Source organism: Podarcis tiliguerta, assembly GCF_965153285.1.
Source record: "Podarcis tiliguerta genome assembly, chromosome: 17".
Taxonomy (NCBI): domain Eukaryota; kingdom Metazoa; phylum Chordata; class Lepidosauria; order Squamata; family Lacertidae; genus Podarcis; species Podarcis tiliguerta.
In genome coordinates, this window is record NC_139550.1 from 20,761,312 (window position 1) to 20,777,170 (window position 15,859).

At 41.2% G+C, this 15,859-nt stretch overlaps 1 protein-coding gene across 7 annotated transcripts in view; it reads right to left on the reverse strand.

The window, feature by feature from the left end:
• Nucleotides 1-15,859, reverse strand: part of KDM4C (lysine demethylase 4C) — a gene marked incomplete at its 5' end in the record, with an annotated part of 192,254 nt that overhangs the window by 80,401 nt on the left and 95,994 nt on the right. For 4 of the 7 annotated variants that reach the window (XM_083419593.1, XM_083419595.1, XM_083419594.1 and 1 more), the window contains 4 exons: nt 7,101-7,212; nt 10,043-10,353; nt 12,161-12,399; nt 15,371-15,564. In XM_083419593.1, coding sequence (XP_083275719.1) covers nt 7,101-7,212; nt 10,043-10,353; nt 12,161-12,399; nt 15,371-15,564 — 856 coding nt within the window. The remainder of the gene's footprint in view (nt 1-7,100; nt 7,213-10,042; nt 10,354-12,160; nt 12,400-15,370; nt 15,565-15,859) is intronic. The other 3 variants (XM_083419596.1, XM_083419597.1, XM_083419599.1) reach the window with 1 other exon arrangement.

A 15,859-nucleotide genomic window follows, 5' to 3' on the forward strand; every position in this document is an offset into this window, starting at 1 on the left:
TGAAACATGCAAGATTTCAGCTGACTAGGCTGGAAGCATGGCAAAGCAAGGTATAATACAGACCGCCAAAAAGTCAAAGTTTTCTGTGGACTGGAAAAAAGGGCTAAGCCAGGCATAGGCAAGTTCGGCCCTCCAGATGTTTTGGGACTACAACTCCCATGATCCCTAGCTAACAGGACCAGTAGTCAGGGATGGTGGGAATTGTAGTCCCAAAACATCTGGAGGGCCGAGTTTGTCCATGCCTGGGCTAAACTATTTTAGATTTGGTTTTGACTATAGTGCAATTCTATGCACATCTACTCGAAAGTCAGTCCCATTATGTTCAAAGGTGCTTATTCCCAGGCGAGTACAGGATTGCAGCCTAAAACTGGTATAGAATGCAAAAATGGAAGATGAGATAAGGTGATAATGAAGTTACAGATTCTGAGATGTCATGAAGTGGAAAGAAAAAAACAGCAAAATTAAGGCACTGGATTTAGAGAAGCATTTTCTTTTTGAAATATGGCAACCCTACAACAATAGAAAGCAAAGCATCATGCTACTGATATGTGGACTAGATTCAGATAAAGGAACCCATGATCCTATGAGGACCTTCCACAACTTTTCTACTTAACAGTCACAGAATCCTATTATATGTAAAAGACTTACTAAAAATTTTGGGGGGGATTAGTATCAGCACAATCAGCACTTGGAAGGAACTAGTTCAGCTGAACAAAAATATCTGAACTACACCCGAAGGTAGTTTCCATAAATGCTGATTTAACTAACAATAATTAAGTTCTTTTGGGGTATAAATCTGATTGATTTCTAGTTTACCTTCAGGTTTTATTCCCTCCTCCACTCCCCAGTAGTAGGACCAGAGTCCTCCTTTTCGTTAAACTACCTCAATCAGACATCTATAGAAATAGAAAGCAAAATGTGGAAGCAACATTCTAAGGCTTATTAGGCAGATACAGAGGCACTGCTGTTGCTGCGGATGTTTGTCACTTAATCACTTTTGCTAAAAACCAGGAGAGAAAAAATTAAGTTATTTCTTGCATCTTCCCTGGTGAAGAGATCTGCTCTATTCCAACAGGAGCAACTTGCAGCAAGAAGAACAGGTACAGTGGTACCTTGCAAGACGAATGCCTCGCAAGATGAAAAACTCGCAAGACGAAAGAGTTTTTTGTTTTTTGAGTTGCTTCGCAAGACGAAAACGTCTTGCGCCTTTTTCTTAAAATTGTCAGTGCATTCCTATGGGAAACCGTCAATGCATTTCCTATGGGAAACCGTGCTTCACAAGACGAAAAATTCACAAGACGAAAAAACTCGCAGAACGAATTAATTTCGTCTTGCGAGGCACCACTGTACAAGAACAAAGTGAATGATGTCTTGTGCCTTCAACAGCTTTATGGCTGGCACAAATTAATCAGGGTAAGCATTTTCAAGTAGGAACGTAGAAGTATGGGGGAAAGCTTCACCAACTGACATTCTATTCCGTCTGTCAAGATATCTCATTTTTTGAATGTGGCCCTTGATTTACTTTTAGACCCGATACTTCAGCACAGCAGCTTGTCAGATTCTGAATGCCGTAAAAAAAATAATGCTGAGGATTAACTTTTTAGTTCATGCTGGAACTGAACACAAACCAAACTATGGCTTAGCACGAAGAAATAAGAAAGGATATCTGCTGCTGGGCTGGGCTGAGCTAAGCCATGGTTTGGCTTAGTATATTATCTGAACAGGAACTCATGGTTTAGCTCTTTTGGAACAAACCACAAACAATAAGCAGGGCTTATGGAAGAAACTATTATTGGCAGAAACCATCAGCAGAACTATTCTAGAAAGGAAAAAGAGTAAATGGTTTTTCTTTCAGAAGAAAAAAAAAAGGCAAGGGGAGCTTTTATTGGTAAAGCTATCATTTGTTGTGCTATGTAACAGAAATGCATGACCACACTGGCCTAATGATCTAGAAAGCTGCTATATAGATTTTACAAACATGTTTACATTTCCATCCTGAAAATATATTCAGGAAGCACTACCATACTTTAATAATGTATTCCAATTGAATTGATATAACACATATGATTATGTTATACAATGGAATGGCAAAATTTGCGGTAACCATATAAATTTGCAGTAGACATGTTTTTGACAATATGAAAACACCGTGCTTATTTTCATCCGTTTAAGCTTTAATGTAATTGTCATAGATTGTAGTTTTTGCATTTCATTTCAATCTGACCTCACTGGTTATGAGATCAGACTTCTCCATATGTACGTTTATATAGACCTGTCAGCAGTTCTAATGCACAAAACATTGAGGCTTTTCTCAACAACTCTGGGGAGGGGGGAGCAATACGTCTCTCTTCTTTTACGTTACTGAACTTGCCACACAGAATTCAAAGATTAAAGGATGCTAGTAACCCTTCTGACACTGTTCAGAAGAAAAACAGTGGGATAGATGCAAAACCTCATGTGCCAGTGTGGAACAACGAAAGTGAAACAAAACGCAAGTACAGTGGTGCTCCGCAAGACGAATGCCTCGCAAGACGGAAAACCCGCTAGACGAAAGGGTTTTCCGTTTTGGAGGTGCTTCACAAAACGAATTTGCTATGGGCTTGCTTCGCAAGATGAAAATGTCTTGCGAGTTCCTGCGGGGTTTTTTTCCTCCCCCCCCCCCTTTTCCCAAGCCGCTAAGCCGCTTAACAGCTGATCCGCTAAGCCGCTTAACAGCTGATCCGCTAAGCCGCTTATCAGCTGATCCGCTAAGCCTGCTAAGCCGCTAATAGTGCTAATCCGCTAATGGGCTTGCTTCACAAGACGAAAAAACCGCAAGACGAAGAGACTCACGGAACGGATTCTTTTCGTCTGTATGTTATTCCACTCGTAAATAAGCTTACATAACCTCTGGCACAATCAGAGCCATGAGACACAAGTACAGAATCTACCGTACTTTTCTCTCTATAACACACAGATTTTTTCTCCTATAAAGTAAGGGGAAATGTCTGTGCGTGTTATTGAGCGAATGTGTGGTCCCTGGAGCCGACTGGCCCGAGTGCATCACACATTTTCTTCGAGTCAACAGGGTCGTCTTCATTGCGGTCAGCAGAAGCCAGGGAAGTGCTTGCTAGGAGGTTTGGCCGCTCTGATCGCTTGATTGTGTGTGCAGCGCGACTGTATGTTTGCTAGTGTGTGTGCTTTGTGAGTGTGTGGTTGCCTGTGTGTTTGTTCGCTAGTGTGGGTGCTTGGAGGGAGTGAGAGAGTGTTTGACTGCTGCATCTTCTCCTGCAATTTGCCTTTTAAAAAATTGGAAGCAGCGGGGCAGTAAAAACCACCTCCGAAAGCCCCATTTTTCCCTTCTAAGGCTGCAGTTCGGCTTTGGGAGCCCTGAATCCCTGCCTTGTTCTTGAGGGATCTTTGAGGTTTTCCCTTTAGCTTTAACCCAGCCCCCTTATTTTACCAGTTTATCTTCATTCTCGGTGTGGTAAACTGATTGCAGGCAGCCACACGTGCATTGGAGCCTCCCGAGAGAGAAAGCTGTTGCTTTCCAGCATTCTGCCTCAGGGTCTTACTGCCCACCCTCTTCTGTTTCGGTTCCTGTTTGCTCAAACGGAACAAAGAGCAGGGAAATCCCCTCCCTTCCAGGCAAGCAGAGGGGAAAGGAAAGGATCCCGTCCTTCCTTCTGATTCCACTCCGTGCTCCGGTGCTGAAAACATGCAGGTGGGAGAGAGAGAGAAAGAAAGAGAGAGAGGGCTGGCTTGGGTGGCTGGGTGGGAGGAAACTTTTGCCTTCCTTTCCTCCCTCCCGTTAAACCCCACTCCTGCATTCTTAGCCAGCTGCTTCTCTGCACACCCCTCCCGTGCTCCTTGTCCCTTCTGTGTTTTTCCTTCCCTCCCCACTTAAAACGTGGTTACAAAGCACGGATCCACATGGAGGATCCGTGTTTACTATACAACGGAAAGGAGCAGCCAAGCATACTAGGACTCAATTTCTTGACTTTAAGAAAGCCGACTTCATAAAACTTAGGGAAGTGCTGGGTGAGATCCCATGGACAGTAATACTAAAAGGAAAGGGAGTTCATGATGGCTGGGAGTTTGTTAAGAGGGAGATAGTAAAAGCACAACTTCAGGCAATACCAATGAGACGGAAACATGGAAGGTGCCTAAAGAAGCCAGGGTGGCTATCTAAAGAACTTTTAACTGAGTTAAGATTAAAAAAGGATGTGTACAAAAAATGGAAAAGGGGGGAAACCACCAAAGAGGAATTCAAACAAATAGCCAGCACGTGTAGACACAAAGTCAGAAAAGCTAAAGCACAGAATGAACTCAGGCTTGCTAGAGAGGTTAAAAGCAACAAAAAAGGCTTCTATGGGTATGTTCGTAGCAAAAGGAAGAACAAAGAAACAGTGGGGTCACTCAGAGGAGAAGATGGTGAAATGCAAACAGGGGACACAGAAAGGGCAGAACTCCTCAATGCCTTCTTTGCCTCAGTCTTCTCCGATAAAGAAAACAATGCCCGACCTGAAGAATTTGGAGGAAATGATTCAGCAGAGGAAACACAGCCCAGAATAACTAAGGAGATAGTACAAGAATACTTGGCTAGTTTAGATGTATTCAAGTCTCCAGGGCCAGATGAACTGCATCCAAGAGTATTAAAAGAACTGGCAGATGTGATCTCAGAACCACTGGCAGTCATCTTTGAGAATTCCTGGAGAACAGGCGAAGTCCCGGCAGACTGGAGGAGGGCAAATGTTGTCCCTATTTTCAAAAAGGGGAAAAGAGAGGACCCAAATAATTACCGCCCAGTCAGTCTGACATCAATACCAGGGAAGATTCTGGAGCAGATCATTAAGCAAACAATCTGTGAGCACCTAGAAAGGAATGCTGTGATCACCAATAGTCAGCATGGATTTCTGAAAAATAAGTCATGTCAGACGAACCTGATCTCATTTTTTGACAGAATTACAAGCCTGGTAGATGAAGGGAACGCAGTGGATGTAGTCTACCTTGATTTCAGCAAGGCATTTGACAAGGTGCCCCATGATATTCTTGTAAAGAAGCTGGTAAAATGCGGTCTTGACTATGCTACCACTCAGTGGATTTGTAACTGGCTGACTGACCGGACCCAAAGGGTGCTCATCAATGGTTCCTCTTCATCCTGGAGAAGAGTGACTAGTGGGGTGCCACAGGGTTCTGTCTTGGGCCCGGTCTTATTCAACATCTTTATCAACGACTTGGATGATGGACTCAAGGGCATCCTGATCAAATTTGCAGATGACACCAAACTGGGAGGGGTGGCTAACACCCCAGAAGACAGGATCACACTTCAAAACGACCTTGACAGATTAGAGAACTGGGCCAAAACAAACAAGATGAATTTTAACAGGGAGAAATGTAAAGTATTGCACTTGGGCAAAAAAAATGAGAGGCACAAATACAAGATGGGTGACACCTGGCTTGAGAGCAGTACATGTGAAAAGGATCTAGGAGTCTTGGTTGACCACAAACTTAACATGAGCCAACAGTGTGACGCGGCAGCTAAAAAAGCCAATGCAATTCTGGGCTGCATCAATAGGAGTATAGCATCTAGATCAAGGGAAGTTATAGTGCCACTGTATTCTGCTCTGGTCAGACCTCACCTGGAGTACTGTGTCCAGTTCTGGGCACCACAGTTCAAGAAGGACACTGACAAACTAGAACGTGTACAGAGGAGGGCAACCAAAATGGTCAAAGGCCTGGAAACAATGCCTTATGAGGATCGGCTAAGGGAGCTGGGCATGTTTAGCCTGGAGAAGAGGAGGTTAAGGGGTGATATGATAGCCATGTTCAAATATATAAAAGGATGTCACATAGAGGAGGGAGAAAGGTTGTTTTCTGCTGCTCCAGAGAAGCGGACACGGAGCAATGGATCCAAACTACAAGAAAGAAGATTCCACCTAAACATTAGGAAGAACTTCCTGACAGTAAGAGCTGTTCGACAGTGGAATTTGCTGCCAAGGAGTGTGGTGGAGTCTCCTTCTTTGGAGGTCTTTAAGCAGAGGCTTGACAACCATATGTCAGGAGTGCTCTGATGGTGTTTCCTGCTTGGCAGGGGGTTGGACTCGATGACCCTTGTGGTCTCTTCCAACTCTATGATTCTATCCTCAGGATCTTTGCATTGGGTCACCCCCAATTCACCATCAGATCACATAGCATGTCCATGGCTACAGCCTGCACCAAAAAAATCACGCACCCACTGTTGCCTGGGGCTGCAGTGGTGCAAAAACGTGGTTACAAAGCATGGATCCACATGGATCCTCAGGATCTTTGCATTGGGTCACCCCAAATTCACCATCAGATCACATGTCTGTGGCCACAGCATGAGGCACAAAAATGATACATCCACTGTTTCATTCAGAATTTTTTCCCCCTTGTTTTCCTCCTCTAAAAACGATGTGCGTGTTATGGTCAGGTGCGTGTTATAGAGCGAAAAATACGGTATCTACTATAGAGAACACTTGCACAACCTCTTTTGCAAATCTTTGTGAAAGAGCACTGGCTGATACTTTCCTGCTTCTCCTGTTTCCTTGCATCCAACACAGTGTCTCTTTCATGAGCCTGGGCGATAAACAAAATCTACCAGAGAATCAGATTATTTTCGAGATCCAGCTAGATATTTATAAAAGAGAACAAAACAGCAAATTTGTTCTCTGTTGGTTTCAAGGATCTAGAAGTGTCCTGTTTAGCTCTGCTTGCCTTCATACAATAAAGTGTAATGTTCTGTGCCAAAGCTAATTGCTGAGAAATCCAACAAAGACTATCTGGTTGCCGAATGAGCTTTTATCATCCATGTAGTATTTAAGCGACTTCATACTGTTCTGAGCTTCTTACAAGTCCCTTCTAACGCGTTTAGAAGGATTTAAGAGAAAGGAAGGGTGGGAAAGTACAAAAAAACGACATCATGTATTCAGGAAGCATGCTGAAAGCTTTTAATGCAGCTCATTCTGCAGCAGTTGAGTTTCTGGCACACGGTCAAATATCCTTTCGTCTTCAGTACTGTGCAACAGTAAGTGTATGCAGATGCATTTATATTGGCTGAAAGATATATTATTAGAGGGGATTTTAAAAAGCATGCTCACCTTCATCGCTTACTGCCTGCTGTTTAACCAGCGTCATAGGAGATCTGGCGGGGGGTTTACTTAGCGGATGACGCCAACTTTTAGATGTTTTTGTTCTCTCTCCTTCAGTTACCTGAAAGAGACAGCATAATTTTATTTTTTTTCATTTAAGGAAGACCAAAATTATCCTAAAGGGATGGAAGAAAGAAAACATATATTAACTAAAGGTCACATTCACACTATACATTTAAAGCACATTTAAAGGACATGGGTTTTTTTGGGGGGGGGACCCATGTCCCAGGATTCTTTGGGGGAACCCATGTCCTTTAAATGTGCTTTTGCTGCTATTAAAGCATTTTGGGTAGATTTTAGATGGTGTTTTAAGGGGGGAGTAAGATAACAGGCAAAAAATACATATCTATAAATGCCTGCAGTTCAATGCAACTACGTAGTTGGAAAAAAGTAGAAATGGTAGCAGCATTGTTGTTTTTAAACTAAAAGCCCCCTTTCACCTATTAGTGTTGAAAGTGCATGTCCACATTTAGTTTTCTCAATAGAAAAATCAGGATTTCAGATTTAATGGGGTTTTTTCCTTTGAGATATAGTTTTTTCCCCATCACAAAAGGAGTGGAAAATAAAAGAATGTCCCTTTTGCAGTCTTTGATAAAAATAATTCAAATCTCGTGGGATAGCTTTGCAGCCTCTCCTTTGAGGGTATACTTTCCCCCAAAGCTTGGAAATTAGACATTTTCAAGAAGCTGGGACTTCAGCTTCATTGGTAACTGAAATGCCTGTACCTACAAAACACCATTTATCGTAGTGTTTCCTAAACTCTGGCCTTAAGTTTCTAGAGACACTTCCACAGATCTGTGTGAAGATGTCGGCCTCTGCAACGGCCCTCGCATAATGGGTTGGAGTAGCAGCCTGAGATCAAGGCAATTCCACTCTACTACGTCCAGGAAGTAACAGCCTACTCTGTCAAGATTAAAAGTTAGATAAGCAATAGGTTGTATCCAATTTTAGTCAGAGTAGACCCTTTAAAATTAATGAGTCTGTTGATTTTAATGGCTCTCCTCTGAGTAGAGCCTGGCTGAATACAACTTGGGGGCTTTTCTCTGAAGTTGTATCTTCAAGATGACAGTCTCATTATTGAGGGTCAAAGCTACAGTTCTTCGGTTAAATAGTGCTGAGACTTTAATGGTTGTCGCAAATGTCTTCCCCAACATTCAGTTTACTAAGATCTTGCAAGCCTATCCAAACTCTGTTCGCTATATAAAGAAGCTATCTTCAAGGTGGTGTCATCCAGTTGTTCACTTCCCATCAGCCCCAGATAGCACGGCCACTGATGAAGGATGATGGTAGGTACAGTCCAAAACATCTGGAAAGAACCAGGTTGGGAAAGGATGCTACAGAAGCTGGTTGAACACCAACGAATATTAGGTAGCAATTCCAAGTATTCTATTCCAGCTACAAGGTTACTCATAAAACTTGGAAATTCAAGAGGCTGGCAGTGCTTGGTGGGAAATGGAAGGCTCAATTAGTACCCTGCAGCTGTCATACAGAGCCCTCGGCAGCCTGGTCTGGCCACTCAAGGAAACAGGACACTGACCTGGAAGGATCATTAGCCTAATGCAGTACAGCTGCTCTTATGATTAAAGAACGTGGCAGATTCATTAAACAAAGCAAGGTAGCTGTGCAGAAAGGCTAAGAGACAGCTTTTTCAGCAGCAACCCAATAAAATGTTTGTGTGCCACTACAAGATGGACACAGCATGCAAACATATTGGAAAATACTTGAAACCCCACTAAGGAATAGCTAAAAAGTACCCAACCAAATGAATTAAACATGAGCTGTAATGCAGAATCTCACCACTGAGAAGATGTTTATTAGCACTTTATATTAAAACAGAAGGACTGGCTTTGGGACTGCTAAATCTCATTCTGTAAAACAATGATGAGTTTGCTATTTATGTCGGTAAAAGGGCAAGTGCTGTTTTATTCTTAGCTCTAAAGTGTCTTTTCCACTCTCTTAGGAACATCTGGCAATTCAAAAAGGGCTGCTCTCTGCAGGTGCCAGAAGCAGATCTAGCCTCCAAGTTAGTTAATACAGCTCTGCTATTATCTCATTGGAGTCTCATTCTCATGGACATTTGCTACCAATCAAAATGGGATGTCTTATAAACTGTGGTAAGATAAGAACAACAACTTTGTTTAGTGCAGTGGGTTGCACCAGTTCAAAATTTCACCTCGACCACTAGGTGGATTTTTGGGCATTCTTCTACACGTTCAGCCTAACGCATACCACATAACTGCAGTACAGGGATTATAAAACTGATCCACCTTTCAGGGCTGTGGCAAAGATCATTGAGATAATTTATAATAAATGAACTGTCAAATGTTAAGTAGTATTATTATTAGCTAATTTCATTTCTATAACTTGCTGTAGATAATATGGGATCTCACAACAATGTATGGGGAGGTATTATTATCTACACCAGGGTTTTCCAAACTTGGGTCTCTAACTATTGTGGACTACAGTTCCCATCAACTCTGACCACCGGTCGTGCTAGCTAGGGATGATGCGAGTTGTAGTCCAACAACAGCTAAAAACCCAAGTTTGGGAAACCCTGATCTACACCATAACACTGGGAAGATTTTATAGTGTTTTCAATAGTGTTTTTTCTTGTATTAGCTTGCAAAATATGAGGCTTTCCTCTCAGTCGTATCCAAAACCACAAATAATCCAAGACAGAGGCTTGTTGAAAAGCTGGAATGAGATGAAAGTATAAAGCACATTACACATACAACTGTTAAGCCGGAGGATAAAATATTTATAGATAATAGTGAAATGATCTCAGAACTCTAATACCGTGCCAAACACTTGAGAAATCCAGGACTCATTTCAAGCAATTCTGAATTTATCAAATATGCTCAAATTGTTTTAACCATAACACCCTTTCTTACCAGTGGTGATATTTCTCCAGGCTCCAAACCATTTTCACTGCTTTCAGTATCGCTGATATCATCCTCTTCTGTAGACAAGCTGCTAGTTTCTTCTTTCTCCAGGCTCTCAGCTTCGGAAGAAGCATACTCAAGAGCCTGGCTTGAAGTAGTTGAAATTTTCAAATTGTCTTCCCGGTTACAGCTAGCAGATGAAAGTAAGCCCAGTGCCGATTCCTCAGAACAAAAATACACAGAGCCAGAGTCTCCTTTCTCTTCCACTTCAGAGTGTGTGTTTTTGATTAGAGGACCATGGCTATGAGGAGAGTTATGACCTAGGGACAAAATTTCAGCATGAAGGCAATACAGTTTGTTTGTTTTAACAACAACAGCATTTTGATCACAATGTAAAAAATAATCTTGGCAGACAATTAAACATGTTAATTGCTCATATTTTTTGCAGAAGCAGGGGAAATGTGGCTCACTTTTCATCAAGATTAATGAATGAGATGGAGATTAGAATAAAAAATCTGTGCTGGTAAGATCAACGTTGATAACTTCAAAAAATGTCTATACTACACATGGAAATCATGTGTTTGCGCCAGTAGTCATTGGCTACTCAAATCCTCAAACTACCAAGTCAATCAGTTTCAGCCTGGATGTTGTACAGTAGATCATTTTTATTATTTGTTTTGTTAAGAGTGCTATCTCTGCACAGCTATGTTTATCTCGGTACATGTCAACTATTTTTGTACAGAAATGTTAACATTAGCTGGAACTTGTCTCATTAAATGGAAAAAAAAATATGATATTGCCCTTTAGATTAAAAATCAGATAATTATTCTTGGCTAAAAATCCAGATGCATAGCCATGTTATTCTCCTGCAGCAAAAATAACAGCTATCTTATTTAGGATGCCACTAGACTCTGTTGTGATCATTCTTCGTTTGGTGCAACAATCCAGCCCTAAATCACTGTTATGGAAAGAGCAAGAGTGGAACATTGCTGGAATAGTAGTAATATCCTATTATAAGTGAGGAGGAGCCTGCTACTTGTAGAAGTCACTGTGAGGGCTACATGCTTCAATACAGGTGTAAAACTTGTATGGGGTAAGGTGGTGTTGAGGGGGCCGTGGCTGTGAAAAAACGACTAGTGTGATATCGGTTGGACTCGATGACCCTTGTGGTCTCTTCCAACTCTATGATTCTATGATTCTGTAGCTATTTCATTTGATGGCTCTTTATAGAATCATAGAATCATAGAGTTGGAAGAGACCACAAGGGCCATCGAGTCCAACCCCCTGCCAAGCAGGAAACACCATCAGAGCACTCCTGACATATGGTTGTCAAGCCTCTGCTTAAAGACCTCCAAAGAAGGAGACTCCACCACACTCCTTGGCAGCAAATTCCACTGTCGAACAGCTCTTACTGTCAGGAAGTTCTTCCTAATGTTTAGGTGGAATCTTCTTTCTTGTAGTTTGCATCCATTGCTCCGTGTCCGCTTCTCTGGAGCAGCAGAAAACAACCTTTCTCCCTCCTCTATGTGACATCCTTTTATATATTTGAACATGGCTATCATATCACCCCTTAACCTCCTCTTCTCCAGGCTAAACATGCCCAGCTCCCTTAGCCGTTCCTCATAAGGCATCGTTTCCAGGCCTTTGACCATTTTGGTTGCCCTCCTCTGGACACGTTCCAGTTTGTCAGTGTCCTTCTTGAACTGTAGAGGCTGACTTATTTCTAAAGGTGCTTTATGTTTCAGTACTTCATTATTTGTTTAGTACACTGTTACGCACCCCGAGCCTTTAGGAAAACATAAGATAAAAATCTAAATCCAAAAGTAAATAGATACATGCTTAGGAAAGGAGCTTGCCAACAGTTGTGCCTTCACCATTACACCTGTCCTGGAATAATGCTGCAGCTATGCTATGGAGAAATATTAGGAGACAGCTAGTCCTGCCCCAATCTGCTTTGCAATTCAAGGTGCTCTGAATGTTCATGGCTGTGAAACAGCACTGTGCAGACTAAGATGTGTCATTTTGCAACAAAGAGCAAAGCAACGTACGGCTTCTCACCTGCAGATTTATGGGATCACAATATCAACTGCCTAGAATTCTATGGGAAATAAACACCATCCGTCTCACCTGAGACCTTTTTGTTATCCAATAAATTGTCATCCATCTGCATCCTGCTTGCATCTTGTTCTTCCCCAGAAGGCACTCCTGTGTTTATTGCCTTTACTTTTTCTGGTGGCTCTTCTTTGACCTTGAAGCTCTCTGGAGCTGCTCCAACAACGGTGATTTCTGTACCAACCACTATGGTTGATACCTTCTTGTCCTCTGGAGTTTTCAGCTTTTTTGATCGTGATCGGTTGTGCTGGGAGCTGTTATAAGAGATATTGCTGTCAAAACAGAACGTCTGGCTAGGATAAGATAAAACATTTACCAATATAAATATCCCTTTCACCTGCTTTTAGGAATACAAAAAAGACTAAGCAAAACCCCACCCTGACAATTTTTCATATCTGTGTGTAAGGGTAATGTTTACAGTTTAATAAGCAAAAGATTAACAGGTTAATTTAAATCAGTTGTTAATATTATTATAGCTCTTTAAAGTTACTTATTGAATGAAATAATCTCAGGTAATGCTGAAGCTAGTTCTAAAACCAGTTACTTGGTGAAGCATTCTGTAGAACATGACAAAGACTAACTTAAGTTAATTACAGCAATCTCCCAGATACATTAAACTTCGACAATGATGCTCAAATCCCAAAATGTGTAAGACATTTTGATTGATTATTCTTCTGTAATCTCATTTACAAAAATAAAAAAATAAATCATCAATTTAAACCAGTTGCAAATGCAGCTTTAGCAATAGCTACCAGAATCTGAATTCGGAAAAATTCAAGAAGTTCCTATTACCATAGGTAGCAATGTTTCTGGAACTAATACAGGGTGATTCATAACAAAGTATACCAATGGAAACTGTATACTTCATTCTTATGAATCGCCCTGTATTTAATACCTAAATATCAAAATTTAAACATCATGTGCCCTGCTCAGACCATGACAACAAGGTTCTTCCTTGAAAGTAAGGCACAGTGGAGATACAAGCTCAGCAACAGGCAATGAGCACAGCACCTTTTATGCTCAACCTATGTGACAGGAAAAGTGAGAGTAGCAGGCCAAGCTCACAGACTCCAATATTTAGACAAGGAGTTCCAAACTGCACAGGAGCAACGGGTTGGCATGCCCACCCACCAAGCTGTTAAGAATGGAGCAACGTAAGTTTCTCTCACACCTTGCGGGACTGCTGAGTGTGCAGGCGATTGCTGTGTCAGTGAGATGCTACGACTTGTGCACACATGAAATGCCAAGTACCTCTATTCTCAGTACCAGCTGCTTTGTGATCTGGCTGTGCCAACCATCTATCTGGTAGTAGCACATACAAATATATTTTTAAAATTGTGATTTCCTGCTGTGATTTCCGTGTCGGTACAAGTTTCTCATACCACGGCAGCCCTGGCACAAGCTGTCGCCCAGAACACAAACATTATCACCTCACTATTTTCCTCGAGTTGCTGCTCCTATACTTATGGGACCCTATTTGGAAGGCATATTATTCCCAGAATCAGAATTATCATATTTTTTTTCCTTGACATATTACAGCAGAGGTGAAACTGAACAAACATTTTATCTTCATTTGGGGGACGTGCATCTCCTGCTGTGTTTGCACTTGTGCCAAGTCTACTAATTAAACAGCACAGAAATGCATCCACAAGCTTAGCACAGTGAATAAATTCAGCACATGCACTCATCTGATAAAACTTTCAACATAATTACTATAATGTCTCCACTTTTAATTTTAACTTTTAAATTGGCTAGCCAGATAAATAAGGGTTGTACTGACAAGGAAATAATTTCTCTGCCAAGTGCAAATGGCAGTTGTATAATAAAGTTGCCAGTTCTCTGCAGCAATACAAGAGCATCATTGTACAATTATATGACACACACATTAAAGCCCACAGGTTCTCAACATGTAAGTGTAAGACTGTATGTGAGTTGATGATTAAACAGTGCACATTTGTTAAAAACATAACATTCTTACGGTGGCTGGTTTTTTGGGGGTGATGGTGGTTCAGAATCAGAATGACAAAGGTCAGGAAGGGTAACAGATAATGTCCAGATTACTTTGTATCAAGATCATTAAGTGTGTGTGTGTGTGTGAGAGAGAGAGAGAGAGAGAGAACTAATGCAAAGTGAAAAAAGTTCTAAGAGACACATATCATTCTATGTTGCTATCAGTATTTACAAAACATTTTTACATTACAGTGGTGCCCCGCAAGACGAATGCCTCGCAAGACGGAAAACCCGGTAGACGAAAGGGTTTTCCGTTTTTCAATGCGCTTCGCAGGACGAATTTCTCTATGGGCTTGCTTCGCAAGATGAAAATGTCTTGCGATTCTTGCAATTTTTTTTCGCTCCCCACCCCCTTTTTCTAAGGCACTAAGCTGCTAATAGCCTTTTAGCAGCTAATCCGCTAATCCCTTAAACCTTTAATAGCCGCTAATAGCCGCTAAACCGCTAATAGTGGTAATCCGCTAATCCACTAATAGGGTTGCTTCGCAAGACGAAAAAACCGCTAGACGAAGAGACTCGCGGAACGGATTCTTTTCGTCTTGCGAGGCACCACTGTATAAGGTTAGGAGACTCTGATTCGACAGAAGAACACGTCACGGGACGCAATGCAAAATTACAAGAAGAATATTGTGTGGGGGGGAGACTGCCAATAAGAAAATTCAAATCCACTATTGAGCTGTAGCATAAATAACCAGGTATTGGCAATACCTTTGATCATTCTGCCAACTATGTATCTGCCTCTGGATAGGACTCTTACCAGAGGCTCCAGCAAACTCGAGGATACATAAATAAGCAAAGATTTTGTTTGGAAATTTTCATTGCAATATCTAAACGATAGTGTTTCACTCAGTTCTCCTCAATAATGCTTTTCTGGACTGGGATTCAGCAAAAAAAATGCATATTTTCATACAGAACAAATACTATATTAATGCTCAGAGCTCCACATATATAAATTTCAGTAATGCATTCTCATTAAACTTTTAAAAATGAATATATTTCTTCAATGAGTATTATCATTGTGAAATATGACTCTTTTGCCCTCAAGCTCACTGCTAGGTTTTAAGGAGACACAAATTAACTGTGACTAAAATAAATGAACAACTTAAAAGGAAATGGCAGAGAGAAGTGGGAGAGAGGGGGAGAGAAGCACTGAAAAAGAACAGAAATTATATAATATTTAAACTTCAACTATATGGAGTGCAAAACATTCATTACCACCTGGAAGATCTCTTTGTTTTCCTTCTTCTCTGCAACCAGGCCTTTACCTCGGGTGTCATTTCAGGGGTGGGCTTTGTATGATCAATGGTGTATAAATCTTTCCCTTGTTTCCACAGATGGTATCTGTCTGGCTGAAACTTCCTTACAAAGATATCCATTGATATTGTCACCATGTCTTTCCTGCAGGTACACTGGGAAGAAAAAAAAATAGATATTTTTAAGAAGTTCATATGCAAAGAAATGAAACCATTGAAGAAATTTATAACCGATGGAACTATCACAGTAACAAGTCTGCATAAACAATAGAAAATAGTCCCCTCATGTTAACATATGTGTTAGAATGTCAGTATTCTAATTAGCCTTGAAGTTATTACAGTTGAATTTATGCTGTAATTTGGGATCAATTTATATGCCACAACTACATGGACTACTGTAAGACTGTAGAAGAAGAAGAGTTTGGATTTGATATCCCGCCTTTCACTCCCT